We start from the raw sequence: 23,792 nt of genomic DNA on the forward strand, positions 1-23,792 counted from the left end.
GATAACACGTACACAATTCCCGTTTACACAATAGGCTGCTTTGGGGACCTCACAATAAACAAGAGCCTGGCCGTTTTGCTATTGCGTAATACTACAATATCCATTTTTGATTTATGGCGAAATGTTTCTACTGTAGCTGTTAAACTCTTGCGCCACTGGTGTAATTGATCGCTGAGCGCAACGAAGCTGAACGTACAATTTAAGAAAAGCTTATTTTTACGTTTTCTTTAACTGCAGTTGTCTGTATAATAAACAAACCAACCGCTTCATATCTAACACAGATTTCACATCCTGGTCCAACTGAAGAGCTCAAGATGTATCTCACGCATGTCGTGTTTGCTAGCCTAGTTGCGGCCGCAATCGCCGTGGAGATTGCTTCCCCAACCTTGAAAAGTGAAACACATACGGACGCATGGAGGGTAAGAACGAATAACTTGATTACATGAGTAACAATACGTGATATTCTCATAACTTGTTTGGTATTAATTTGACTTCAAATTTGTTGTTAGAATGGCACTTTCTTGCGTTATTTTCATTACCTAGCGTAATCGGTACTCAATATATCTGCTTCCTAGGCAGACATCACCGTGAAACCCTGTTTTAGTCTACTGCCGCATCTCAAAGAAACGTGCAGGGTTTTCTAATCGCAAAGTACTTGATTTGGCTCTGTGTTTGTTGTGTTTTTAGAGCGCAGCTCTTAGCCACCCGTTTCCGGCTTGAGCGGCGTGAGCGTCGGCGTGGGCGTCGCCGTCAGCGTAACTGCGCGGTGCATGATGGGTAAAATCCCGCCAAATCTAGCAGAAAATGTTCCCCGCTAAGTTTAGCGGAAAAACTTCTCTGCTAAAAAAAAAGCGAAAAATTTTCCCCAATAAATCTAGCGGAAATTTTCCCCGCTAAATTTAGCGGAAAATTTTCGCCTAAATGGGGACGAGCAGGAGAGGAGGAGAGGCATAGTTCCTTCTCCGTATCTTCCCCTCCTACTCCTCAAGAGCTGCGCTCTGATTCGGCGTTTCAGGGAGTTGTAAACGGCTTTCATTTTCTTTTAATTTAAAATGTCCATGTTACAGTGTGAGTAGTGTTGAGCCAGTCTCTGGTGCCACGAAAACACGTATCCACCGGCGTACGCGGAGTTTTTTCTCTCGATGGAAACCCTTATACAAAATATGTGCGTCACTTTGCTTTGCAAATGGCTCTTCTGTCTTTTGATTAGGAGGATATTTTAGCTAAACAGAAACTAAACGATTTTTTTTTTTTTTTTACGATTCAAGGTGGCAATGTGGATGCTGCCTTCTAACCCATTTGGACTACGCTAGTAGCAAAAGAGCTCGTTCTTTCCATAAGAAAAATGAAGGAAACATGCCCTTCTTTTGCTCCGCTTGCCTTTGGACGCTTGACCTAGAAACAAAAGAGCTGGGTTTCGGAAAGGAGGAGGGGGGGGGGGGCTTTCACGTTTAACCAGGAATCAGATGCCACCGCAACGAAATTACCAAGTAATCACTGTTGCCTCAATAAAAGTGGCTTGAAGCGCTCGCTAAGGGCAATTGGTTATCTCTCCTTCTATGGCCATCGTGGTTCGTAAACTAATAATAAATTCAGCTGCGCACAAATATAATTAAAATTGATACCTATGGGGAAAAAGAGACGGGAAAACATAACTGACATACAGTGCGTGCGTACGCGTAAAGTACCTCTTAGTGCACTAGGTTTTCTTGATAACAGAGTTTTGTTACATTTGAGATTTTGCATACGGCCTGCGCTCTAAATCTTCATTCAGTTCAGCGATATTGCGACAGGATGTCTTGAATGCAAAATTTTCGCAATTATTTCTTTCAACTCCCTCCGAAGCCGCAGCGCTTCGTGCAAGCTTGCTTTTATCGCTTGCCGCGGTCTCAGCTCAACGCGGCGTCACCTGCATATGATGAACGTTGTTCCCGCACCTCACATAAGTGACATTTTTACACCATTTACAAAAGAAGCTGCAGGTACTTTAACCAACTGTGTTCAAATAGCCCGACGTTGTGAAGCCTGCTCGGCCGCTTGTTCACCGATTACTTATTTGGCTGGGTGTTCGTCTTTCTCTTCTTCCCTTTGTCGCTGTCGTTTAAATCTCATCTTGTTTTTGTGACACCTAAAATTTCACAAAATATATAGAAAAGTAGAAGACGATTTAAACGGCAGCGACAAGGAGGGGAAAAGGGAAAGACGCTCGCCCCGCCAAGTAAGGCACGCGTGAACAAGCGACCGATCAGGCCGCGAAACGTCAGGCTATTTAAACACAGTTGGTTAGAGTACCTACAGCTTCTTTTATTTAGTCACCTAACCAGGCTGAGTTTTTTTTTTCAGCGTACAACACGGTCCTAATGTTTCATGGCGGGGCATTTTGAAACTCGTTGCGTGTTTTCGTAAGCACATTAACGAAAATTAAAAACACTAACCATAAACCTTGACGAATCGGGACCAGGCGGGTGTACAGTTGAGTCCCTGTAAGGGCTCGCCTCGTTGATATACACAGACCAATGTACAGAGGTTTGGTGACGTCGCGCAGCCCCGACAAGTAGTTGCTGGGAAAAGTACCCGAAGAGTTGTTTATTTCCCCTTGGCGGGTTGGATGATCCATGTCTCACGAATTGATGTTTTCTAGGATTCGTCTCCGAGGTCTGAACGGTGCTGTTGTCGAAGTCTATTGTGTGGCAGAACAGTTAGTTTTCTGTCTATTATTTTACCAGTTAGCGTTCTTAATTGACGTTTATGTCGTTTCCTGACCAGGCAGGGAGCTGCAGACCTTTTACCTTTGTACACACATCTATAGTTTATAAACAAGACTTAAGAAAAGGAGACATAACCATATTTTTAGCAACGATACTTGGCCGAGTGTTGGGTGGAATCGAGTCAAGTAACTGGAGTGTGACTGATGTCCGCTGTCACGTGGCCACATCTCGCGAACGTCGGGAACCTCTTGAGATCGCGATCGCCCTGACGCCCTGTCTCTCCGCTCGCCTCTCTCTCGCTATCAGCAGTCGGTGGCTCGGTTGAGCACGGGGTCGTCGGTCGGCTCGTTGGGAAAGCGGACGGCAACGGTTCGGCCGGCTGACGACGTACGACGTGGAGTGCCAGAGCTCGCAATCAGTCACCATTTAGCCACAGCATTGTGTTGCGCACCGGTCTGTGGTGGGCATGCAGACCCTGCTGGGTGCAGTTACATCCATGTGTTTGCGAGACATTTAGCGCGTTGTCCACGCCGCGTCTAGCTCTACTGAGCAGCGGTCTCTATTTCAAACACTCTAGTACTTTATGAATTGTTGGAGTATCTGGTTCTTTAAACCGTAAAACAAAAAATTATTTACGTCGCTCGCCCCGTGCAAACGAAGCGTTTCGTCTAGCGCTTAATGTCTCGCACACACCTGGGCGTAACAACACTAAGTTAGCAGGGCCGATGCGCACCACAGCACTGTGGCTAAATGAGTGATTGCGTGCTCTGGTACTCCACGTCGTACGTCGTCAGCCGGCCGAACCGTTTCTGGGAAAAGGAGGCCGTGTGGGATTAAAACGTCCAGCTCGGTTCGATCCCGGAATTCATCAGACGTAGTCGCTTTTAGTCTGTCTTTCTACGCCGTCTTGATCAGAAGACGGAGGAGCCTTATGACCTTTCCGGTGCTATTTGCAAAGCATGCGACGCACACCGTTCAACACACTGTGTCGCCTCCTGACGTTGCCTAATCGAAATAAAACGTAAAGCGATAATATGTCGTGGTTAATACTTGTTCCCGAAACTTTAATGACGTAATAACATGGATAGGTCGGAAGCTCAAATCTCATTGGAGTACCCCTTTAAGATATATTTTAAAATCATCTAAACGAATCACTGTATATAAACAATATTGAATATCCTGTTCCCATAATGGCGAGCATGCAATACATTCAGCTATTCGTTTGGATAGTTTTGATACCGGAGAGACATTTTTCACACTTCTCCTGGGGACAATGTTACGTTCCCACGTAGCAGAGCCCGCAATGAAACGGAGTTTTCTACACAACTTCCTGGACGTAACCAACTGGAGGATCCAATTGCCTCTTCACACAGCCCTGCTCTCGCTCAAACGCAAACGATGTAAGACTACCTAACCTGAAATTTGTCTTAGAAACTACAATTACTTCGAACTCTTGAGCCAAAGCTTTCAGAATGTTTAAAAACCCGTGGAAGTACGGAGTTACAGCAGCAACATTTCTATTTGAAACCACCCGAAGCCTTCTGCCTTTTTACAACTTTTCCACGCGAAATTTCTTCAGATAAGTTCAAACTATAACCACTTAACCTCAACCGCTTCAACTGGCTCACTAGCGCACTGCCGACATAATGAATGCACGACTTTCTGAGAGCATAACCTATCACAGAATTTACGGGTTTCTATGGGGCACTGGGCCTAGATAAGGCCGCCTCTTTTCCAAGCGAACAACACAATCCTTTACTGTTTAATAACTGCACCTAGATAAGGCCGCCTCTTTTCCATGCAAACAACACAAAACCTTTACTGTTTAACAACTGCAGCACTGGAAACTGCAACTTCCCCACGACCGTGGAAAAAGCCGTGAAGAATAACTCCGGTGCCTCTTTGATAATAAAATTCCGAACCTTAATTGCGTAGTACTGATTTTTGGCACATATAAATATGACGTCAACAAATCAATGTACAATCACGTTTTCTACCCCCAAAGCTTCTACTAAAGATATTACCTCCCTGTCCAGCGCATCGAGATACACCTCCGACAACAGCCAAACTACAGCAGAGCTGATACACACATTCTCCCTCGAATAATAAACTCCGTTAAACTCTACCACTGTTGACCTTAAGTAACAGGTCAAAATTGTGTAACAACACGTCGAGCAAAGTACCAAGTTGTACCAACTTAAATTCCATGGTGGGTCGGTGCGTAAATGACAACCTTGGAAGAAACCACAGAAGTATGAAAAATGTATCTTCATCATGCATCTGAACTAACAAAATATATTGCTGAATATGTGTGCCCGCCATATCGGAAGAAGCTTCAATCTTGTATAAAAGAAGTTTTTCGTCTAAAATAATCTGAAAAGGAACCACAGAAACTTTGGAAGCCAGCCATCTATAGTTTTGAAGGAACGACAGAATTTTTTTTTGTTGTTGTGAGGTCTTGCTTTGTTTTGTGTGTGTGTGCGTGCGCGTTTGTCCGTGTGTGTTTGCATGCGTGCGTGCGTGCGTGTGCTGATATAGCCGGGAGTTAGTCTGCCTCAGTGGACGTCGGGTGTCTCGGCTGTAGATGAGCAATTTAGCCAGTGCGGTACAACCGCTAGCCTGGAGTTCATGCACCACTAACTAAAAGAAGGTTGTCGTCTTACACTTCTTTTCCCCATATAAACCACCCCAAAGCTTTCGTTCGACGTATAACGCACTGACGTCGAACAGGCGGCCCAAACGTTTTTGAGGGGCTTGATAACCGGTGAGATATGCCTCATAAAACAAATAAGCACTCATCAAAGACTACAGAAGAAAAAAACACCGGGGCCTTGCACTGGGGCCGAGAAAGCCCCGATTACTTATTTGTTTAGTCAGTAACACGTACATTAGCTATTTCAATAAGTTGTACCACTCAGCTATCAAGCAGCTCGTCAAAGTAGGGAACGTCGGATCGACGTCAGCGCGCTGAACGTGTTACTGGAGTTTCGGGGTGTCTTATATAGGACAAGGGGTTTCCTATTTGTTCTGAGAGTGCTGATCCAACAGGACCGCACGCCGGTACATCGCTCATCCAAATCAAAATGTGCAGAGTTGGTGATGGAACCCAGAATCTGGGGGCCCTGCAGCGCGAGCTTTCACTCCAAGTTCTCCAAGTTGGTGTGCGCTAGCTCACTCGGCCACCGATCCTCTTGTTTGTTTTGTTTTGGTGATGTCAAGGGCAAATGGTTCGCGGAGGCTGGATAGGGATATTGCTGTATTTTTCTCGGTTCACATAGCCTTACCGGGTATTATTATGAATAATCGCCTGGCGGAGGGTGTCTGCTGTTGGTGCGGTGTCTAGTTTGGAGGTCTGTCGGTCTGGCTGAATTCAATCAAATCTTTGCGGCAGCATGTCTTTTGTCTTCCTTCTGTTCTCTCCGTGTGGATTGCTATATATTTGTTGTTCCCTTGCAAACAAATCCGGCTGCGTTTGAGATTTTGTGTCGTCTTGTGCGTTACTGCTTCTCTTCTTTAACTTTTTTCGGAGAAATGGTGCTGAATCATAATCCGAGATCAGTGTAACTCCTCCGGTATGAGATGGGACGAATGCCGAGCTCGGACGAAAAGACTTAGTATTGTCGAGCCCCTGTGTGTCGAGTATCGACGCCCAGAAATGAACCCAGCCGAAAAATCTTGTCATGCTTGCATGCTTGAAGGAGTGACTACCTTGGGACAGGTTTTTTGTATGGTGAAGGTGTAAAAACTGGCGTTTGCCTGAGGGTTACCTCTGCATAATGAAGGGGAGTGCCTACTGCAGATATGACATGGTGGTCTCAGGGTTTAGATTATATTGCGATGAAGTGAAGAGGTACAAATTGTATAGCTCGCAGAAGGCGATTTATTTGTTTTTTGGAACTTTCTTTATGTCAATAGCTGCAATAGGAAGTGAAATATTTTTAACGTAACACTGCCCCGCAGTGCTATGAAGACAGCGGTTCTTTTCAATATATTTGTTTTGCAGACAGTGAGTCAGAGTGAAACCTTTTATCTGATTTACCGCTCCTACGAGTATGATGCTGGCACCGGAGGCACCGGGAAATGTGTCAGCGTGAAATTATGCGACAAAAATGACACAACCAGGACTGCTACGAGCAGACTTATGTACAGGGATGCTCAGACAACACAATGGTAAGTGTGCGATCTACATTGGCTAATCATCTCTGCTTTTCCCGACTGCATGTAATTAACTTTCGAACAATTCATATTTCAGGAAAGGATTTACTGCGCGTGTCACGATGGCTCGTTCGCAGAACAGCACAGTCGATGACATCATCCGACTTGGCGATGCAGATACCTGGGACGCATGTAAGCCGGAATTTAATTTCCTGCTATCTTTAACTTACTGTACGGAAAGGTACCATAGCCTGTTGAAGCTTTTGAAATTACCGCAAAAATTGTTTTGGTAACGTTTCGCACTACGGTTCACGACAGAGGTGCCCAAAATGGTGGAAGCATGGATGGCGTTAAAATTTCAAAGTACAAACTAACCAAGAAAAAAAAAAATGAACTTTTTGTAATCTGTTTTGTTTGTTTATTAACAGTGCTCCCTCTGGTCCAAGGACTGACAGATGGCGGCAGCTCAGCAGCAGCCGGGGCCGCTGCCGCCATCTATCGGTACTTGCGCCAGTGAGAGGTGCGCAGGTAGTGGATGGATGCAGTACCAAAAGAAAACCATTTATCTTCCTTTCCTTTTCTACTCCAAAAATCTTTTTTTTTTTTTTTTTTTGCGCGTATTTTGGTGGTTTTACATGCCGCCTAATGGTACGTTTACACCTGAGAAGGAGGAGGAGGACACAACTATTTATAATCAATTAGACTTGTAGGATCAAACCGATACGTGGAAAAGAAGTCCTCTGTCGCGTGAGCGAATTCGCTGCCGGCGGCGGCGGCGACTAGCGGGTTAAATTTACATCTATATCCTTCGAGTGGCGGGGGCGGCACCGGCCGCGGCAGCTGTTCTCGAAACATCCCGTCAAATATGACGAGAAAGCGCGAGAGTTCCCTCCTCGGCTGTCTCTCCCTGGCGTTGCTGCTCCCGGAAGAACGCGTACTCGTGATGTAGGCAGCGTAGCGCTGCGCAAAAGATTTACTTCCGGTCAGCGAAACGCCTCGTTCGGCGCAGGAATGTCCTAAACCTCGACGACTCGCCGCGTTTTCCGCCCAGCGTTTCGACCCAGCGGCAAAAGTTGTGCGGATTGGCAGGCTGATCCGCAAGTGTAAACGTACCATAAGACTGCCGTGCATCCTTCTATAGTCACCGACGGCTCTCAGATACGCAAGGCGTGGCGAGTCCTAGTAACTCGTTATCGCTGCCGAGCCAATCAAGTTGCAGCATTAGCAGAGGAGAGCCTTGAAGAGCCAATCACCAAGCGAGGAGAGTGGACCCGATTAGCCAGACCCTGCGTTTGTGAAGCTGTCGGAGTCTAAAGCGGTTGCCGTTTCTAACATGGGTATATTACGTTTGTTCAACAGCCGCTAATGCAGTGACAGCTGAATATCAGCTCATTTATTCGGACTACTCAAGCTGCGACGTGATGATTGCCCTTGGAACACAGGAACCGAGTGAGTAGAGGGACCTTCGCAGGGTCAACTTTCGGGCCTCGTTACGCATTTTTTTTTTTTTTTTATTTAGACTAGTTGTGTATTTGCACATGGCACTACCATGCGCGAATGCATATATTTCTTTGTTCGGTGATATCTTAAAAAGACTGAATTTCTCTGCAAGTCCGACCGCCGCCGATGATTGAATCCAGTGGAGCCTATCAGGCAGCGCCAAAAATGGATTATGACGAGGCTCGTTTTTTCGCTGTTGCTTTTGTTGTTGTGGGGTAGCTTTACATTTCCAATTACGCTCAAGGTCACGTAGCGCCCGTGGCTGAAATGCAAGGTCACATAATCAAAGGCACGTAATCCCCGTGGCTGAAGCGTAACCTCCGTTTACGTGACCTCGTAAGCACCGGTCACGTAAGCTCCGTTCGCATAAGCGCCGGTCGCGTAAACGTGTCGTCTTAAAGGACGTCCATGACGTTGTCCTTGAGATGGCCCTTGAGGTCGTCCTATACTCCGTTTCAAACATCGCGTGCAACGCTGGGAAAGCTACTGAAGTAGTGCGCATGAAAAACACACAAAATTGTGTTACTCCGCGAGATTTCGTGGACGAGCGGTACAAGGCGCTGCTCTGGCGATTCCGGCGATGCCGACATCTCGGTGGCGGTGGTTCGAATCCACTTAGGGCGCAAAGGTTTTTTTCTGTTTTTTTTTTTTCTCGACCAATTTTTTGTGCAAGATTGTGCGTATTGCGGAAGTGCATATTTCAATCCTCTTTGCTTGTTGATTTTTATTTATAAGAAGGTAGACTAGGGGCTGGTGTTCCGCTCGAACTTGCGCCGGCCTCGTCAAAACGGAAGAACGGTCGAGATCCAGGGCATCTCTATTTAAAGCCGTTTATTTACATGGTAGCGTGAAAATCAGAGAGTACCTTGAGAGTGTGGTGGACGGTCCTTTATATAACGAATATTGCGATTAGGGGACCGCACTGCCATTGTTGAGACGGCTTGGCATTCCCTCACGTGATGTGACTTCATGGAAGTTTCCTTCAGAGTCAGAATACTCGCCGGTGTATGGAAGAAGTCATCCAGACGGCAGTATCTCGGTGCTCTGGTGCCGGCGCCCCCATGAAGCGGGAGTGATTCACAATAGACGCGTACACAACACACGGCACTCGAGATCAGGATCGAGTGTTGTTTCCTTTTCGAGGAAAGCAGGGGCCTCGGAATACAGGCACGGGCATGTGCGTCGTTTACTTAGCCGACCAAGGTTAAGGTGCCTCAGGCAGACGGAGCCGACCATGGTTACGGTCCCGCAGGCAGAAGAACCCAGACGCTTCGGAATGCAATCACGGGCACCGCCTGCTGTAAGGTCCCGCAAGCAGACGGAGCCGTAGGCACGATTCATCACCGACACAGTTCCTTCTTGAGGCTTGTTTCACTTTGAAGCCATAAGGCCGATTTCAACACCAGAAATAACAGGTGGCAGTTCACAACACTGTCCGCGTGCTCGGAACTTTCACGCTGCGAGGTCTTCGCTTCGGGGACGCCACCTTGCCAGACACTCCGGTGTCGTTACTGACCGTCTCCAGGACCTCACGGACCGACGTCTCCGGGAAACACGTTCTTGAACTCGCGTACACGTTGGCGATCACCTGCTTGCACTTTTGCGAGATCTTCACACAACGAATCTTCGAAAATATCCGAGCATGAAAAGAAAGCTTCCCGCGTAAGACGCCATCTTCACGAAACCGGCGAGGCAGGGGCAGCCGCACAACCCGAAAACCCGAAGCGAGTGCGAGTGCCGCACGAACGAAAACGGAAAATAATTTGGAGTAGTTTACATTATCTTTTCCTTTTTATTGAAAAAGAATCAGTGTTCCCTCGAAATCATAACGCCACTATTAGTTACTAGCTACAAAGATGTACACTTTTCGACTTTTTTTTTTTTTTCAGGGGCCGCACTATTTTGTGAAGCGAACGTAGTCGCGGTCGGCTGTGCAAACCGGCGCGCTAGCTTTGACTACGTTGCACGCTATGTTTGAAACGGAGTTTTTTTTATAGAGGTTGTCCTAGACGTCGCTCTCGACGACGTCCTCTAGGACGCCGTGTTAGACGCCGTCCTAGAGGTCGTCCTCGACGTCGTCCAAGACAACGTCCTTCACGTCATCCTCGATGTCGTCCTAGAAGTCACCCTAGTTGTCGTTCTTGATGTCCTCTAGAACGTCGTTCTCGACGACGCTCTAGACGCCGTCCTTGAAGTCATCCTCGATGTGTGCACGGCTTGTTCAACTATTGCTTATTCAACTGACGTAAGCGAGCGCATGTTGTTCGGTGTCGAGACGACCTGTCTAAAATTGCACAAGTTTCCGATTTTCTTGACGTCACAGTTAGTTTTGGTAAAATGCAATGGCCGAACGGTGTTTTAAAGCTCTCCAGGATATAAAACTCAACGTTGGTAATGACCACTTATTGAAATGCTTTCATCAAAATGCTGAATCAGCTAGAAACAAAAGTTCCGATATTGAGCTACTATTGGACCAGTTCGGGTTTGTTTTCGAGATAATCATGCTTATTGGTATTCGGACGAATATAGTGTACTTTGTTTACCAGCCTATAACATCAACTTTTTAAACTCCCCCTGCACCCCCAGGGGTGGAGGGGGAGTTTCCCTTCTAAGTAAAAAGAATATGTGCTGTGAAATACTTAGAGGCTACAGTGGTGTCACCAAAAGATTATGAGGTACTATGCTTGCGTAATAACTAGAATGTGTTTGCTGTTTGTTATCGACCACCCGACGGTAACGTCACGACATTTTTTAGTTTTTTCATACTTTTCTTAGTTTTGTAAACGCGTCCAATTACAATATTACCTGCGGCGGTGATCTTAATATAAACATGCTTGTTGACAGTGCTACGAAAAGGGATATGATCACTATTATGAATGAAAACTGCTGCGTGAAAACTGTATCTGCTCCAACTTGCGTACGATCAGAATCTGAGACCCTTATTTATCTGTTTATAACTGATTTTGACGAACAACTCAAATCTTATGTAATAAGCTGTCATTTGAGCGACCATCTTCCTCTATTTTTGTGTAAAAACAACTTTACCAAAAAATGCTAAAAACAATTGCGAAGTAGATTTTCAACCTATATCTTTAGACAAGCTAGACGCTTTCCTTCAGTGCATTTCCAAACCCGATTAAAGTGACCTTAAAAATGATGCTGATGATGCTTATGACGCGTTCATGAATTAATTCGAACGTATATATAATTCTTACTTCCCGTCTAAACTTTTGAAGCCAACAAAAAATGCGCGAAAACAGTGGGTAACAAAGGATCTTTTATGTCAAAGTAACCACAAGGATTTATCATATAAGGGATTTTTAAGAACAAGAGATCCGGAAAGGCTCCGGATATTTAAATTGTACCGCAGCAATTTGACAAAAGCATTACGTCGTGCGAGGACGCGCTATTACAATGCATTGTTTAAGTCGTCTGTGTAGCGTTCAGATATCATGTGGAAAAACCTAAACATGTTGCTACATCGTAATCGCTCATCAGATTCTGTTGCCGAGTTGACTCTAAATGGAAAAAAAGTTAACGGGAGGCCTCTTGGCAGACGTGTTTATTGAATTCTTTATTAAATTTGGCAACACTCCAAAGTACCTTAATGCATACAGACACATTGATCAAAGCAATGCTAACTCTATATTTTATACCCAGCTGTTCCGATGGAAGTAATATTTATAACAATGATATTAAAAAAAAGTGGTTCAACTGACGCCGAAAATATTCAGATTCGTCCGGTGAAGTATGTTATAGAAGTTATTGCTGCCTTGCAAACGCATATTTTATTCTTGCTAATGCTACGAGTATTCTTCCAAAAGGGATGGAATTGACCAAAAATGTTAGTGCTACATAAGAAGGGTGCGAACGATGGCGTAGGGAACTACAGCCCTATTTCGATACTTCCAGTCTTTTCAAAGGTTCTTTAGAAAGTGCTACATCACAGGTTTAGCCTATTTTATGACAGGTGTGGTTTATTAAACTCAGCTAAATTTGGCTTTAGAACAAAATCTTTCAGCTAAAGCGGCCCGTCTTGCGGGAAAAGGATATATTCTAGAGCAATTCGAAAATGGAAAGCTAGTACTTGCTGTTCTCATTGATTTCATTAAAGCTTTTGATAACCTAAATCATAACATACTCTTACAAAAACTCGAACATTATGGTTCCGAGTTCAGAAGCCTTAACGGGCCGCCTAGGAAACAATAATCTTCGAGTTTATATAAGAGTATGTTGTGATTTTCGATGCGGCCCGTTAATGCTTCTGAACTCTTAACTTAAACATCGACAACAGTACGTATACCTAAACGGCTATTCATCTGGAACTTGAACTATCACGTCCGGTGTCCATCAAGGAAGCATACTAGGTCCCTTTCTATTTAAAATATATGTAAACGATATAGTGAACATACATAGATAAAACGTTTAAACTAGTCATTTATTTGGACGATGCTAGCACATTTTTCCTTCCGCTGACGAGCCAAATTTAGTGATAGCTCATGCAAATATAACGTTATAAAAACTAGTTTTGGGCAGAGGCAAATTTATTGCAAAAGAAAAAAAAAAGCCATTCTTTTTTGTTCGAAAAATAAGGCTGTATTATGCACTAATAGCATCAAATCTTCAACAGAACGCCCATTGCAATCTTTGGCAACTTTAAGACACTTGCTCTCATCTTTTCTGAGAGCAGGTGATGATATAACCATGTACAATATGTAATATCTAGATTATCTTGCGTTGTCGGATTAGCAAACCGCAACCGCTCTTTCTTACCAACTTCCGCCATCCTCACTATTTACAACTCTCTTTTTTACTCTTATCTCAGCTATCCCCGCCTTATCCCGGGCAAAATAAAATGGTTACAATTATCTGCATGACTTTCATACTGCTGGTTTGTTAAAAAAATACGCTGTTATAACCACACATAACTTGTACAGCTACAGGTTGACCGCTGGTTTTAAAAGAGATCGAAAACGAAACTCCCCATTCCTGATGTCTCCCGCGATGTTAACTAGAAACGTTGTAACTTATCCTACACGGCACGCTGAATGTTGGAGGATGGTCCCTCATAGAACTAACTATGGGCTGCAAATGATAAAATATACTTTACCACATTTACTTAACAGCTTTATTAGTCGTGACTTTCAATTGGACTCGCTCTCCTTGAATGAGCTTCAAAATTACTATGTACAATAACCGCGCAGTGTAACGGTTTTTGTGACAATCTCTCCTGCCAGGACCGTTTCTTTAACAGCTATATTTTTTGCTTTTATTTGTTTGTTTGAGATGTTAATTTTCTGCCACTGTAGAAGGTCGGGGACAATTCAAGCTGTTTTCACAGCTTTTTCCGCGGCCTACCCTTTATCATGCGATGAAAAGAATGAAGGCATTCTTCTTCTTCTTCTTCTTATTATTATTATTATTATTCTTATTTCATCACCGTACCATTTGCTTTCCTAATTGCTTTCAAAGACGATGCTCCTATAGAGCTACTATGTCATCGCGTTTGGTTGAATGAACATTCGTGCAATTTTTTACAGCTTTTCTGTCACCGGCTAGGTTAATCACGATAACATAAAGCGCAGGCAAGGCACCTTCACTGTGCGTGATTTGTATAAACGGTGGTAGCAAACGCACACAAAATGCCGTGTGGATGGGTTCCCGACGGTATCCAACCGAAACAAAACCAAAAATAAGAAAACAGGCCGCTCTTTTTCTTCGATCTGTACTCGATACGAAAAGTTGTAATGAATTAAATATATAATGCAGCGCAGAAAAAGCAGGTGTAACAAATAGGGATATTGAACACATTGGTGTAAACACTACATACTGTCGGGATTCTCGATTACGTGCATAGATTTCGAAGTTTTGCTGGTATTGTTTCGTTGAATTCGTTACGTCATTAGATATTGATCTCTGTTCCGATGTATGGTGAACATTTCTGATGCTTATTCCATTAAGTGGTCCATTGAAGAGGCTTCAAAGTGTTTGAAACAATAAAGAAATAGATAATTTATTTATTATAATTAATACATTAATAATGAATGAATGCATTTTTAATAACTTAATTTCAATAGTTAGTCCATTATGGAATTAATTAATCAGAATGAGCTGGTGAGGCTGGAACTTTATGTGACCCAGCCATTGTGTTCCGCAGCTTCTGACGCTACATGCTTCAGATTCGTTTGGATACAAGCTGGGCAATATAAAAAAAAAAAAGATTAAAAAATCAATTGATGTAAAACAACATCGAAGTACGTCGCACGCAGTTTTACTCTAGAAATTTAGACTTCAGTTGATTTGAATAGCACGTACATGCAAAATAGCAATCATCCACAAACTCTCCTTTGCATCACCGAGGTGAAACTCGTCAGTCAGTTTAGGGCGCGCTTTCCAAGCTGTTTTACGGTATAATGGAGAAGAAATAGTGTAATACAACCTTCGTTGTGTTTAAATAAAATACGATTTCATACTAATTATATAAGCTTTTAGGGATGACCAACTCGTTTAAAAATCGCGCTGTAGCTTTATTTTTATAAAAAATATTAATTAAGCTAGTGAGAAAAAGTTGAAATGTTAAGTACTGCTAGGGCCTATCCATTCCGCGGACAGACATATTATAATGGCCAAAAAGGTTTCCTATTTTGTGCTTCAGATATTTTATTTTCGCACTTGCAATCAGGTTAGCATTTAAGAAAAAACGCAGATATTGAAAAACATAACAGCCAGGATAACCTCATTGCTGCTACAGGTTGCAGACACTATGATGAGTTTATTCATACCAGGTTGTAACTTGTTGATCTGTTATTATTTCTTGGTACTCAAGTGACATTGTGTGCGTCAATTTCTTTTGTAATATTTCTACTATTCTAACGTGAATACAAAACATCACTTTTTCGGGTAGTATAACCTGGCACGTTACCGTTTCTTATGTTCATTTCCTTGCAAATCTTTACGTGGGGTAAGTAAAATGTTAGTATCGAAACTATATTTTAGTATCAACTTCTATTTTTTTTTATTGTTGGTAGTGAAAGTACTGGAGTTGTCTTCGATTAAAAAGTCTTGCGTGGAGGCGAACAATCATGAGAAAATACACGAAAATGTTGATCCGCAATAATCTCTCGCATAAAAAAAATTAAGCAATTAAAATGAATACAACAAAAACTTAGAATATCCCCATTTCTTCTTTCCAGGTTGTGAACTGTGGATCAAAGATGGCAAACAAAACATTGAAAACAACAATGAAGTCAAATCAAAAGACGGTGACAGAGATAATATCAAGAATAGCATAACCAAATGCAAACAAGAATACGACAATCTATGCAAAGTGAAATACCAAATCTACGACAGAGATACATGCAGTTTACCCAATGAAATGGCCGCACGAGGGGCGCACTGCTGAGGGGTCTAAACTTGACTAGAAATGGCCAATCAAGAGACACAACATTGCCGGCAATCAGTTCAGAGCACTTTGGAATGGGCTCAATTAATCATTGTTTAGTTTCTATCGGTTATGGGTTGGTTGGTTGTCCAAATAAATTGTCAAAGCAGATTAATGATTCTTTAGTAAAATTTGAAAACTGTTTCAAGAACAAATATTTACAATTGTTTGTTCTCACACAATATCCAAAACAAATCTTTGTTCGTTTTGTTGTCTGTTGTTTTTAGAATAACATTTGCTAAAGTTGACCTTTTGCTTAACTTATAATTTGCATACGAATTTAAGACGCTTGTTTTTGCTGGTATTTAAAAATTAGACACTAAAATGTCGGATTAGCGAAGCTCTAATTAACCGTTTCGTTACAGATAAAAGCGGTAGCAGATAAAGCCACGCTATTTTATTAAATTATATATACAACGTTCGTCCTGCTGAAGCTTCGACATCTGTCTTTTCTTTAATGCTTGCCACTACCATACCCACTTCACTGTAGCCGACGCAACGTTTACTTTCGTATACTTCTTGCACCTGGCTTGCGATGAGGTCAAAACGCCGAGCTCTTATTGGCTTATTGAGAAAAATAGTGGGTAGACCTCAAGGCATTTAGTATTGCGGTCTACCTGTTTGACTTTCAATCAAAGCCAATCCGAGCTCGGCGTCTTTCTCTCGTCACCGCAACTCCTCCGGAAGAAACAGACGACTTGTTCCTCGCACTGAGCACAATCGAGCCGCGCCTAGGGGGGTATCGTCACAGCGCCCATTGTCTTTTTGCGTTGCTACCACCAACTAAACCAATCACGCACTGTGAATGCGATGCCATCTTGCGCTTTTTTATCTTCCCGCGATTGGTTTAGGCGGTGATTGACAACCCACAAAGGAAACGAGCGCGATGACGATGCACTTTTGGCGCCACTTGACTGGCCCCCGTCGGATTGTAGCGTCGGCTGCGATCGGACTTCATGTGACACGAAGTATTGTACCGGTTCAATATGGTTGTCTATGAACAAAGAAACGTGGCTCGTTAGATCGGAAGGCCATGGTTTTCCGGTTCTCACACCGCGGGTTATAATGGGCGCGTTAAGACCGCGCTCCTTTACTTCTACTCCGAAGCTCCGAGTTCCATACTCCGAGCGCAGCAGCTGAACGACGCATGCCGTACAGGAGCGCGACACACCGAGGCTGCGTTCCAAATCTACTCGAATGAATCCGAGTTACCTCATGGCGAATTATGTCACGTGACGACAAAAATAGAAGAACGCTGGACGCGGATAGGTTTTCGAGCGCTAAGGTACAGTACCTTTACCTAGAGTGGGATTGATTAGATTTTGGAACACGACCTGTAAATATCGAAGAGCCACACAACCTCCTTCCGACCGCACGGTTATAACGTACCCGGATTAATACGGGTGGTAGAAGCCAAAATTATTTCCAAGATCAATTAATTAGGCCCGTGTGGAGCGGCAGAGTCTAAAGCAAAAGAGACGGCGACGTTATGAAGTCTCTACGAACATTTTAAAATTTCCGGGAAGGTTTGACGACTCGCTTTGTGCACATATAAAGAAAGTTACCTTGGCCGATCTATTTATTGACCATGCATGCTGTTCTGGTTTAAATAAAAGACATTCTTGAACCCGCTCGTCGACTCAGGAAACCATTAAATTTGTCGGAGACTCCGTGGTTCCGTCCTGCGCTGCGAGACGGAAGCTAGGCCAATACCGGCACACCGCTTTTCAATATCACGTCCATTCGTTTTGAGGCGGAATGCATGAACAAACCTTTTTCAGTACACTTAACTGATATGTTTCAGCTTTCTAATCGAAGTATCTTGATTTGCTGGGCTTAACAGCCACAGTCCGACTGTCTCTTCATCTCGACAACTTTTCTGTCGCTGTGCTATCGGCACGCTACCGTTTGATGGATAGATGAATTTCGTTTTTAGACGAGATGCACGAGCAAACCTTTCTCATAACGATAATTGCTGTCCTGGCTTTCAAAGCAAATCGTTTTACCTGCTGGGACGCACTAATCAACTGAAAAGTGGCAGCGGTCTGGCTACACCTTTCGTCTCGACGGCCTGAACAGCAGCGTTGCCTTCTTGTTTGTTTGCGTGACATCACGGAGCGCGAAAAAGTCACTCGCATTCCGAGAAATTCTCGGTGCACGAAGAACGCGCTCGAGTGTCAGTCTCCGGGGGCACTTTTGTCCGTTTAGTGGAAAGAGCGCCAAACTCTCGCGCTCCGGAGCACGGACTTAACGCGCCCTCTGATGTCTCCCTGGAACTCGACGTCTTGAGCTGCAGAGAGGATGGCATCCGCAACGCTTCGAGCTCCTCCTCCTTCTCTCTAGACGCCAGTTCGCACATTTAGGTTTGCTTATTATGACCGAGTTTTTGTGATTTCTTACGACGAGAGAACTCGCTGGCGTGCTTGCGCCATCTATGTGGTGACCCTCGAACTGCATCTCATTAGAGTGACGGTGTTGCAGTATTTGTGAGATCAATTGTTCTTACTATCTGCGAGAAATGGTCGTTTTTTAAGATTGTCAAAAGCTTTTCTGATCAAAAAAGAAATAATTATGCGCGAATAAAAATGGAAGATCCATTGGCTGATTTTAGGAAATGCGTTAGCATGGCCCTTGGGAAACGCCGCACACGTCTGCCTTTGGGAAACGTCATTGCTGACCCCTTCACTTTTTTTTTTTGGACTTCTCTTTTGCTTCCTCTATTTTTGGGGTCTGCTTTTTTATTTCGTGATAAGGCCAGCGTTAGCATTTCCCGAAAAAAAAGAAGGGGGGGGGGGGTATTCTGTGGCGTTTTCCAGGAGTCATTCTAAGGCATTCCCTAAGCATCCACCAATGTATCTTCCTTCGTTTTTTGGCGGCCATGCGAGGTTGCAGAGCCCGCTTCGCCCCAGCCTCTGATAGGGTGCCTCCATTCGCCGGCCGCTCCGCTGACAGGGTGGAGACACCCGCCATTTTGTGGCGAACTTTGCGATGCTGTCACTGGCGTCATATTGCGTCTATCTTTCCAAAACTTTCGCCAAACACAACGTTTTCGCTCCACGACTTTGTCGCACCCAATGTGCAACTAATACTGACGTGAGGCGCCATATTGTGGCGCTTCATTGGCTCCATTGGTGTCTCCACCCTGTCAGCGGAAGCGGCCCGCAGATGGAGGCACCCTAGCCTCTGACGCACGCAGACCGCAGACCCGCGTCGGCTTGCTGCTTCTTGCGCCGCATTTCGTCCAGCCGAGCTAGGTGCTGCTTCCGCTCCTCTGTCCCGATCGCTCGCCGTGCACGATTAGCAGCGTCATCTGCCGCCTGGCGCTGCTTTCGTTGTCCACCGGTTTCCCGAGCGCGCTAATTGGCTTCCGCCCCGTGACGTCACCTCCCTCTTGCCTTTGTCCTCCTCTATTCTCCTACACTCTACGCGGCGCGCTTACACCTTTCCACTGTTTTCTCCGCAGACGCACGGCGCCAGCTTTTTCCTGTCATGTTTGTAGCAGTGGTACTAATGCATTAAAAAAAATTATTATGCGGACATGCCAAGTGCTCCCAAGTGCTCCACCGCTACCCAATAGATGGCGCGACTGTGTTCTTTCGTCGTAAGAGATCCTGTAAAAAGTCAAGGCGTTCGGTCATAAGCAGTCATAAGTGTATGAAGCAGCTTTAAAAACTTTGCTGCGTCTGCGTTGCGGCAAAGCACGTGAGAGAGCAGATTGCTGTAATTTACGAAGCTCGATAAATGACGAGGTTCAAAATGTGTTTACACCCGGAAAATGAGTATGCACTGTGGCTCAAAAGAGGACGTAAACACACTTGGACAGGGCCACAGCGCAGGTTGTTTTGTTAGGCCAAACCGTCCCCAGCCTCGTGAGTCGCCGAGCCCATTCGTAAATAGCGGCGACTGACTTTCCTGAGCGCTTTACGGGAAAATAGTCCCACACGATTCCTTAAGGTATTGACTCGCAGGCAAGCGAGTTCCGCGGGGTCCTGGAACGTTTGTAACAAGACGGAATTAATACGGCTGAAGACGTTGGCACGTATTCTACGCCAGGCTGATGTGTCGAGTCTTGGCAGGGCAGCTGACGTACTTTCCGCATTGTGTAAACCAACGCGCGGCCCGGACGTCAAGCCACTACTACGGAGGCGATGGTGTCGACACGGAGCTGACGCTTCACTTCTCGCCAATCTGGTTTCTGCGCACGCTCAGTGCTTTCCTCTGGTGTGGGCAAACGCAGACCTAACCAGACTGTTAAAAACTGTTTAAAAACACATTTTCTTTCTTTAAGGTACTTGTCGAGGGGGCCGTCCTGATCGACATTGGAGCGAGGCATATAGGCTCCTTGCATTGACGTCACATCGCATACTTTTGCACACCAAGAAAAAGGAGGAGAGGGAAGTTGCTTTTGTAAGAATTTTGAGTGACAGGTTAATCTTCTATAATCTTCTGGGGGGAGAATAGCGACGCCTGTACAAATCCGGGAGGCACAAAGGAGGATCCTGATAAGAAGGGAGCTCCTTCTTCCCCTTTTCTCTTGAGGGCATCGGAAATGACGTCATGTGCAAGGAGCCTATAGAAGTTGCATAAGGGCGATCGTTTCGCTGCATAAAAGGATTCCTCAGCTCCTTTGTTCAAGCAAAGAGAAGCAAAACATCCTTTGTCTGCCAAGGAAAAGCTCGAATCATTGTAGCAGCTTGGCGCGGTGTGCAATATAAACTGCCTGTAAAAGAGTGACATTGACCGTGGGATGTAACAAATCGCGCTGGCTAGCAGGTACGAGACAAATGACTGAGGTAGTGAAAAGCAGCGCGACTCCTCCAAATGTTCATTCTAAAGGACTGAGCTATCAACACGCTGGCGGAGTTATCGCCCATTCACATACTGGCGTTTGAATATACGACCGGCTGAGCCAGGACCGGTTTTTAAGTATCTTGCGACAGCTTAAGACCGTCCGTGGTGCAGCTCATCATGTCGTAACCTGTCGCAAAAAGCTTAAAAAACGGTCTTGTCTCATTCTTTCGTAGTCAGTCGTAGTTGTGAAACGGACCGTAAGTTTAGGTTGCGCGGTTAAAACTCCCTCTTCCCGGTGTTGATTATGATGCCATGCTTGAAGAGGCACTCTATGACAAGGCGTAGGTCTGTGGTCTGCTCTTCCGGAGATGAACTTGTCACCAACTGTTCATCAAAGTGTGAAAGAACGAAAGACAATCCCGGAGTCACAGATTCAATAAATCGTTTAGGTAATTGCGTCGCAAAGTATTACTAACGCCAAAAGGCAGGCGTCGAAATTAGAATATGACGAAGGACGTTGTGGCACTTGTTGTGGGGATGCCCTCTTCAGTTATCGGAATTTGATATTAGGCTCGGGGGAGGTCGATCTTCAAAACAATGGTAGATTTTCGAAGACTGGCCGTGAAATCTTCAGCTTTTAGGTGCGGATACCGCTTTGGAACGCTGTTACTTGTTCAGAGTAACAAGTTCAGAGTAATGCGGAGATTGCCATGCGGCAATCTCCGCATGGTTTCCAGCAATCTCCCCATGGCTGCCAGACGCCGTTCGTCTTGGACAGCATGTGACGCAGCGATGCCCCATGCCGGAGCATAATGGTACAGTTCCCGATATTAACATGTTATCGAACTCTTCCCAAGCAATTCTTAGCTCCTTCGGGGCTAGGCGGCGTGAACGAATGAAAACTGATCGGACTGTTGCTGGTACGTAATGCGTCCCATCATGTCCAACAGGCGTCCAGTAAGGAGGTCGATCGAGGCTTAAAAAGTGATTTGCACTTGATTATAAGCGCAGGTGAACATCATAGTTTCCGTGTCGGCAACGCCTTATAGTTTTATCATTGAATTGAGTAGGTGTGGTCTCTTGACGTCGGATAGTCGACTAGCAGCGAATGATGCTACAAAACGTCTGCACTCAGGATCTCTTGACCGACATCTTCCACAAGGAATAACCACCGAAAACAAGCTCGTTGTAGGCCCAAATGCGGCGAGAAGCGTTTTGCGCAAACGGGAATGGACGTGCAGTTCACAACGATGTTGAAACAAAATAGACTTACGATAATGTCCGGCAGCTGTCGCAAGAACGATGCTGACTCCGACGCCGTTCTTCCGATGGGCAACGTGAATAAATGGGGAATGGAAATTACGAAGATTAAAAAAATACTACTTCAATAACCAATATTTTTAAATATAATACTTCACGTTAACGACATCAATGCATAAGTCTGCGGTACCAAAGAAATTTAATCTAAAATAAATAAACAAACGCGCCGATAACATCTGCTGTACTGCAACACGTACAAGCAGGGTATGTAAAAAGTACCTGTTAGATAACTATAACTACAGAGCCTAGCGTTTATAGAACACTCACACGAGGCATAAAAGTATAAAAATGTGTTTTTTTTTTTGTGTGTGGTTTTTTAATAAAGGTAGCTATAAGCCTATGACGTGTGCGGAAGTGAAATGTTGCCACAGAAGTAACCATTCCTCGTCAGAAAATGACGAAATCCACCGGTGGTCCACAGTGACTACTAGGGGTGCCGTAAACATACCGAGGATAGAGTTTGGTCAGGCGTCAAAACAGCAGGAAAGAAAAACAGCACAGCGGTACAATAACTCGCCTCAAACTAGCATTCGAGAATACGGCGCAAGTGTAAACAACACAGCGACAAAGAGCGCGTCTATAAATACTGCACCGCACTTAAGCGGGAAGCGCGTATGCAAAGTGAGGTTTGCACCGCACCTGAAAGTTGGATCTATGCAGGATCATAAACATGTTGATTTTGAGTTTGAAAGAACGTTTATATTAATTTTTTCTAGCGCTATATATATATATATATATATATATATATATATATATATATATATATATATATATATACATACTCTATTTCAGTACTAGTTGACCCTTTTACAGTGCGACCAATTCAAAATCTACTGGATGCCTTCAGTGAAGGTGGCAGACACACGTCACTACGTCCGCCACAATACAACTCCGAATAAAATGTTATTGTTGAATAGTTTCAGTGTAAATATGCACTTTTGAAAGTTACAAATACTTAACACTTCTTTGATAGCCAATGAACACCAACAAAATATATAATAACGCGATGACGCGGTGGTCATTTAATACTGACCACAGTCACTAATATCACGAGCAAAAGCTTATAAGCGATGGCTATGAACCAGACATGTACAGGTTACTCAAAAAAAGTAATTAAGTTAAAGGCCCACGACCAGTTCGCACTTTCCACTTTTCCCACGCTTCCTCCTCTCCCTCCGTCTACCCTGTACACCATTGCCTGTTTCCTACTCCCCCATAGTGAGGAGGATCTTCTGCCATGCAGAATTTTAAGTCTGGTGGTCGGACTTTAAGCAACTGAGTATTCACCTCTAAAGTAATTTGAGTAGGAGTAGAAAGTACTCTAATAAAAAGTAACTGACAAAATTACTAATTACCGTAAAAAAGTAGCGAATTACTTTTGAACATAATTTAATGTTTTTTTCATGGTAAAAAGAAAGTACATTGGTTTGATTCGTTAGCGAAATCGTGCTAGCCAAATGTAGGTTGGCTTGTTTTTTCACAGAAATGATTTGATAGCTGGTTCTGCTTTGCATGCCAGTGTTTTGTACTTTCTTCTTTGTTTGGTTAATGATTTACTGCAAATGTGTCATTTCTGCTTCGAGGTTTACCACTGCCTGAGCTTGATTTTGTAGAAAGTGCATGCTGGTTTACAGTGTTGCGTAGAATATATCTCAAAAGTACTTGAAGTAAAGTACAAAGTAAATTAGAGGTTATGTACTCCAAGTAAAGTAGTAAGTACACCGGGTGCAATGTACTTGAAGTAATGTACGATAAATACAATATATTTCAAGATAAAGTACAAGTACTTTAACACAATCTTTCATGATGACCTTTCATTTCCTGTCATATGCAGTGTTTTTTTTTTTACTGAAATGCATATTGTACTGGGAATAATC

General features: G+C 44.2%; 1 protein-coding gene across 1 annotated transcript; it reads left to right on the forward strand.

Annotated features, from left to right (window-relative positions):
• The first annotated feature begins 314 nt into the window (after positions 1-314).
• On the forward strand, positions 315-15,765 carry LOC115321223. Its single transcript, XM_029981451.2, has 5 exons — positions 315-419; positions 6,712-6,878; positions 6,961-7,055; positions 8,223-8,312; positions 15,557-15,765. The coding sequence occupies exons 1-5, from the start codon at positions 315-317 to the stop codon at positions 15,763-15,765; spliced, it is 666 nt and encodes a 221-aa protein (XP_029837311.2).
• Positions 15,766-23,792: the final 8,027 nt, after the last annotated feature.

The sequence above is a fragment of the Ixodes scapularis genome, unplaced genomic scaffold, assembly GCF_016920785.2.
Source record: "Ixodes scapularis isolate PalLabHiFi unplaced genomic scaffold, ASM1692078v2 ptg001522l_1__unscaffolded, whole genome shotgun sequence".
Classification (NCBI taxonomy): Eukaryota; Metazoa; Arthropoda; class Arachnida; order Ixodida; family Ixodidae; genus Ixodes; species Ixodes scapularis.

What these genes read in the sequence shown, in the direction of transcription:
- LOC115321223 (XM_029981451.2), top strand. Translation starts at nt 315, where the DNA reads ATGTATCTCACGCATGTCGTGTTTGCTAGCCTAGTTGCGGCCGCAATC. An exon ending in CACATACGGACGCATGGAGG is followed by an intron (nt 420 to 6,711) that starts GTAAGAACGAAT and finishes TTTGTTTTGCAG; the next exon opens with ACAGTGAGTCAGAGTGAAAC. An exon ending in TGCAGATACCTGGGACGCAT is followed by an intron (nt 7,056 to 8,222) that starts GTAAGCCGGAAT and finishes TTTGTTCAACAG; the next exon opens with CCGCTAATGCAGTGACAGCT.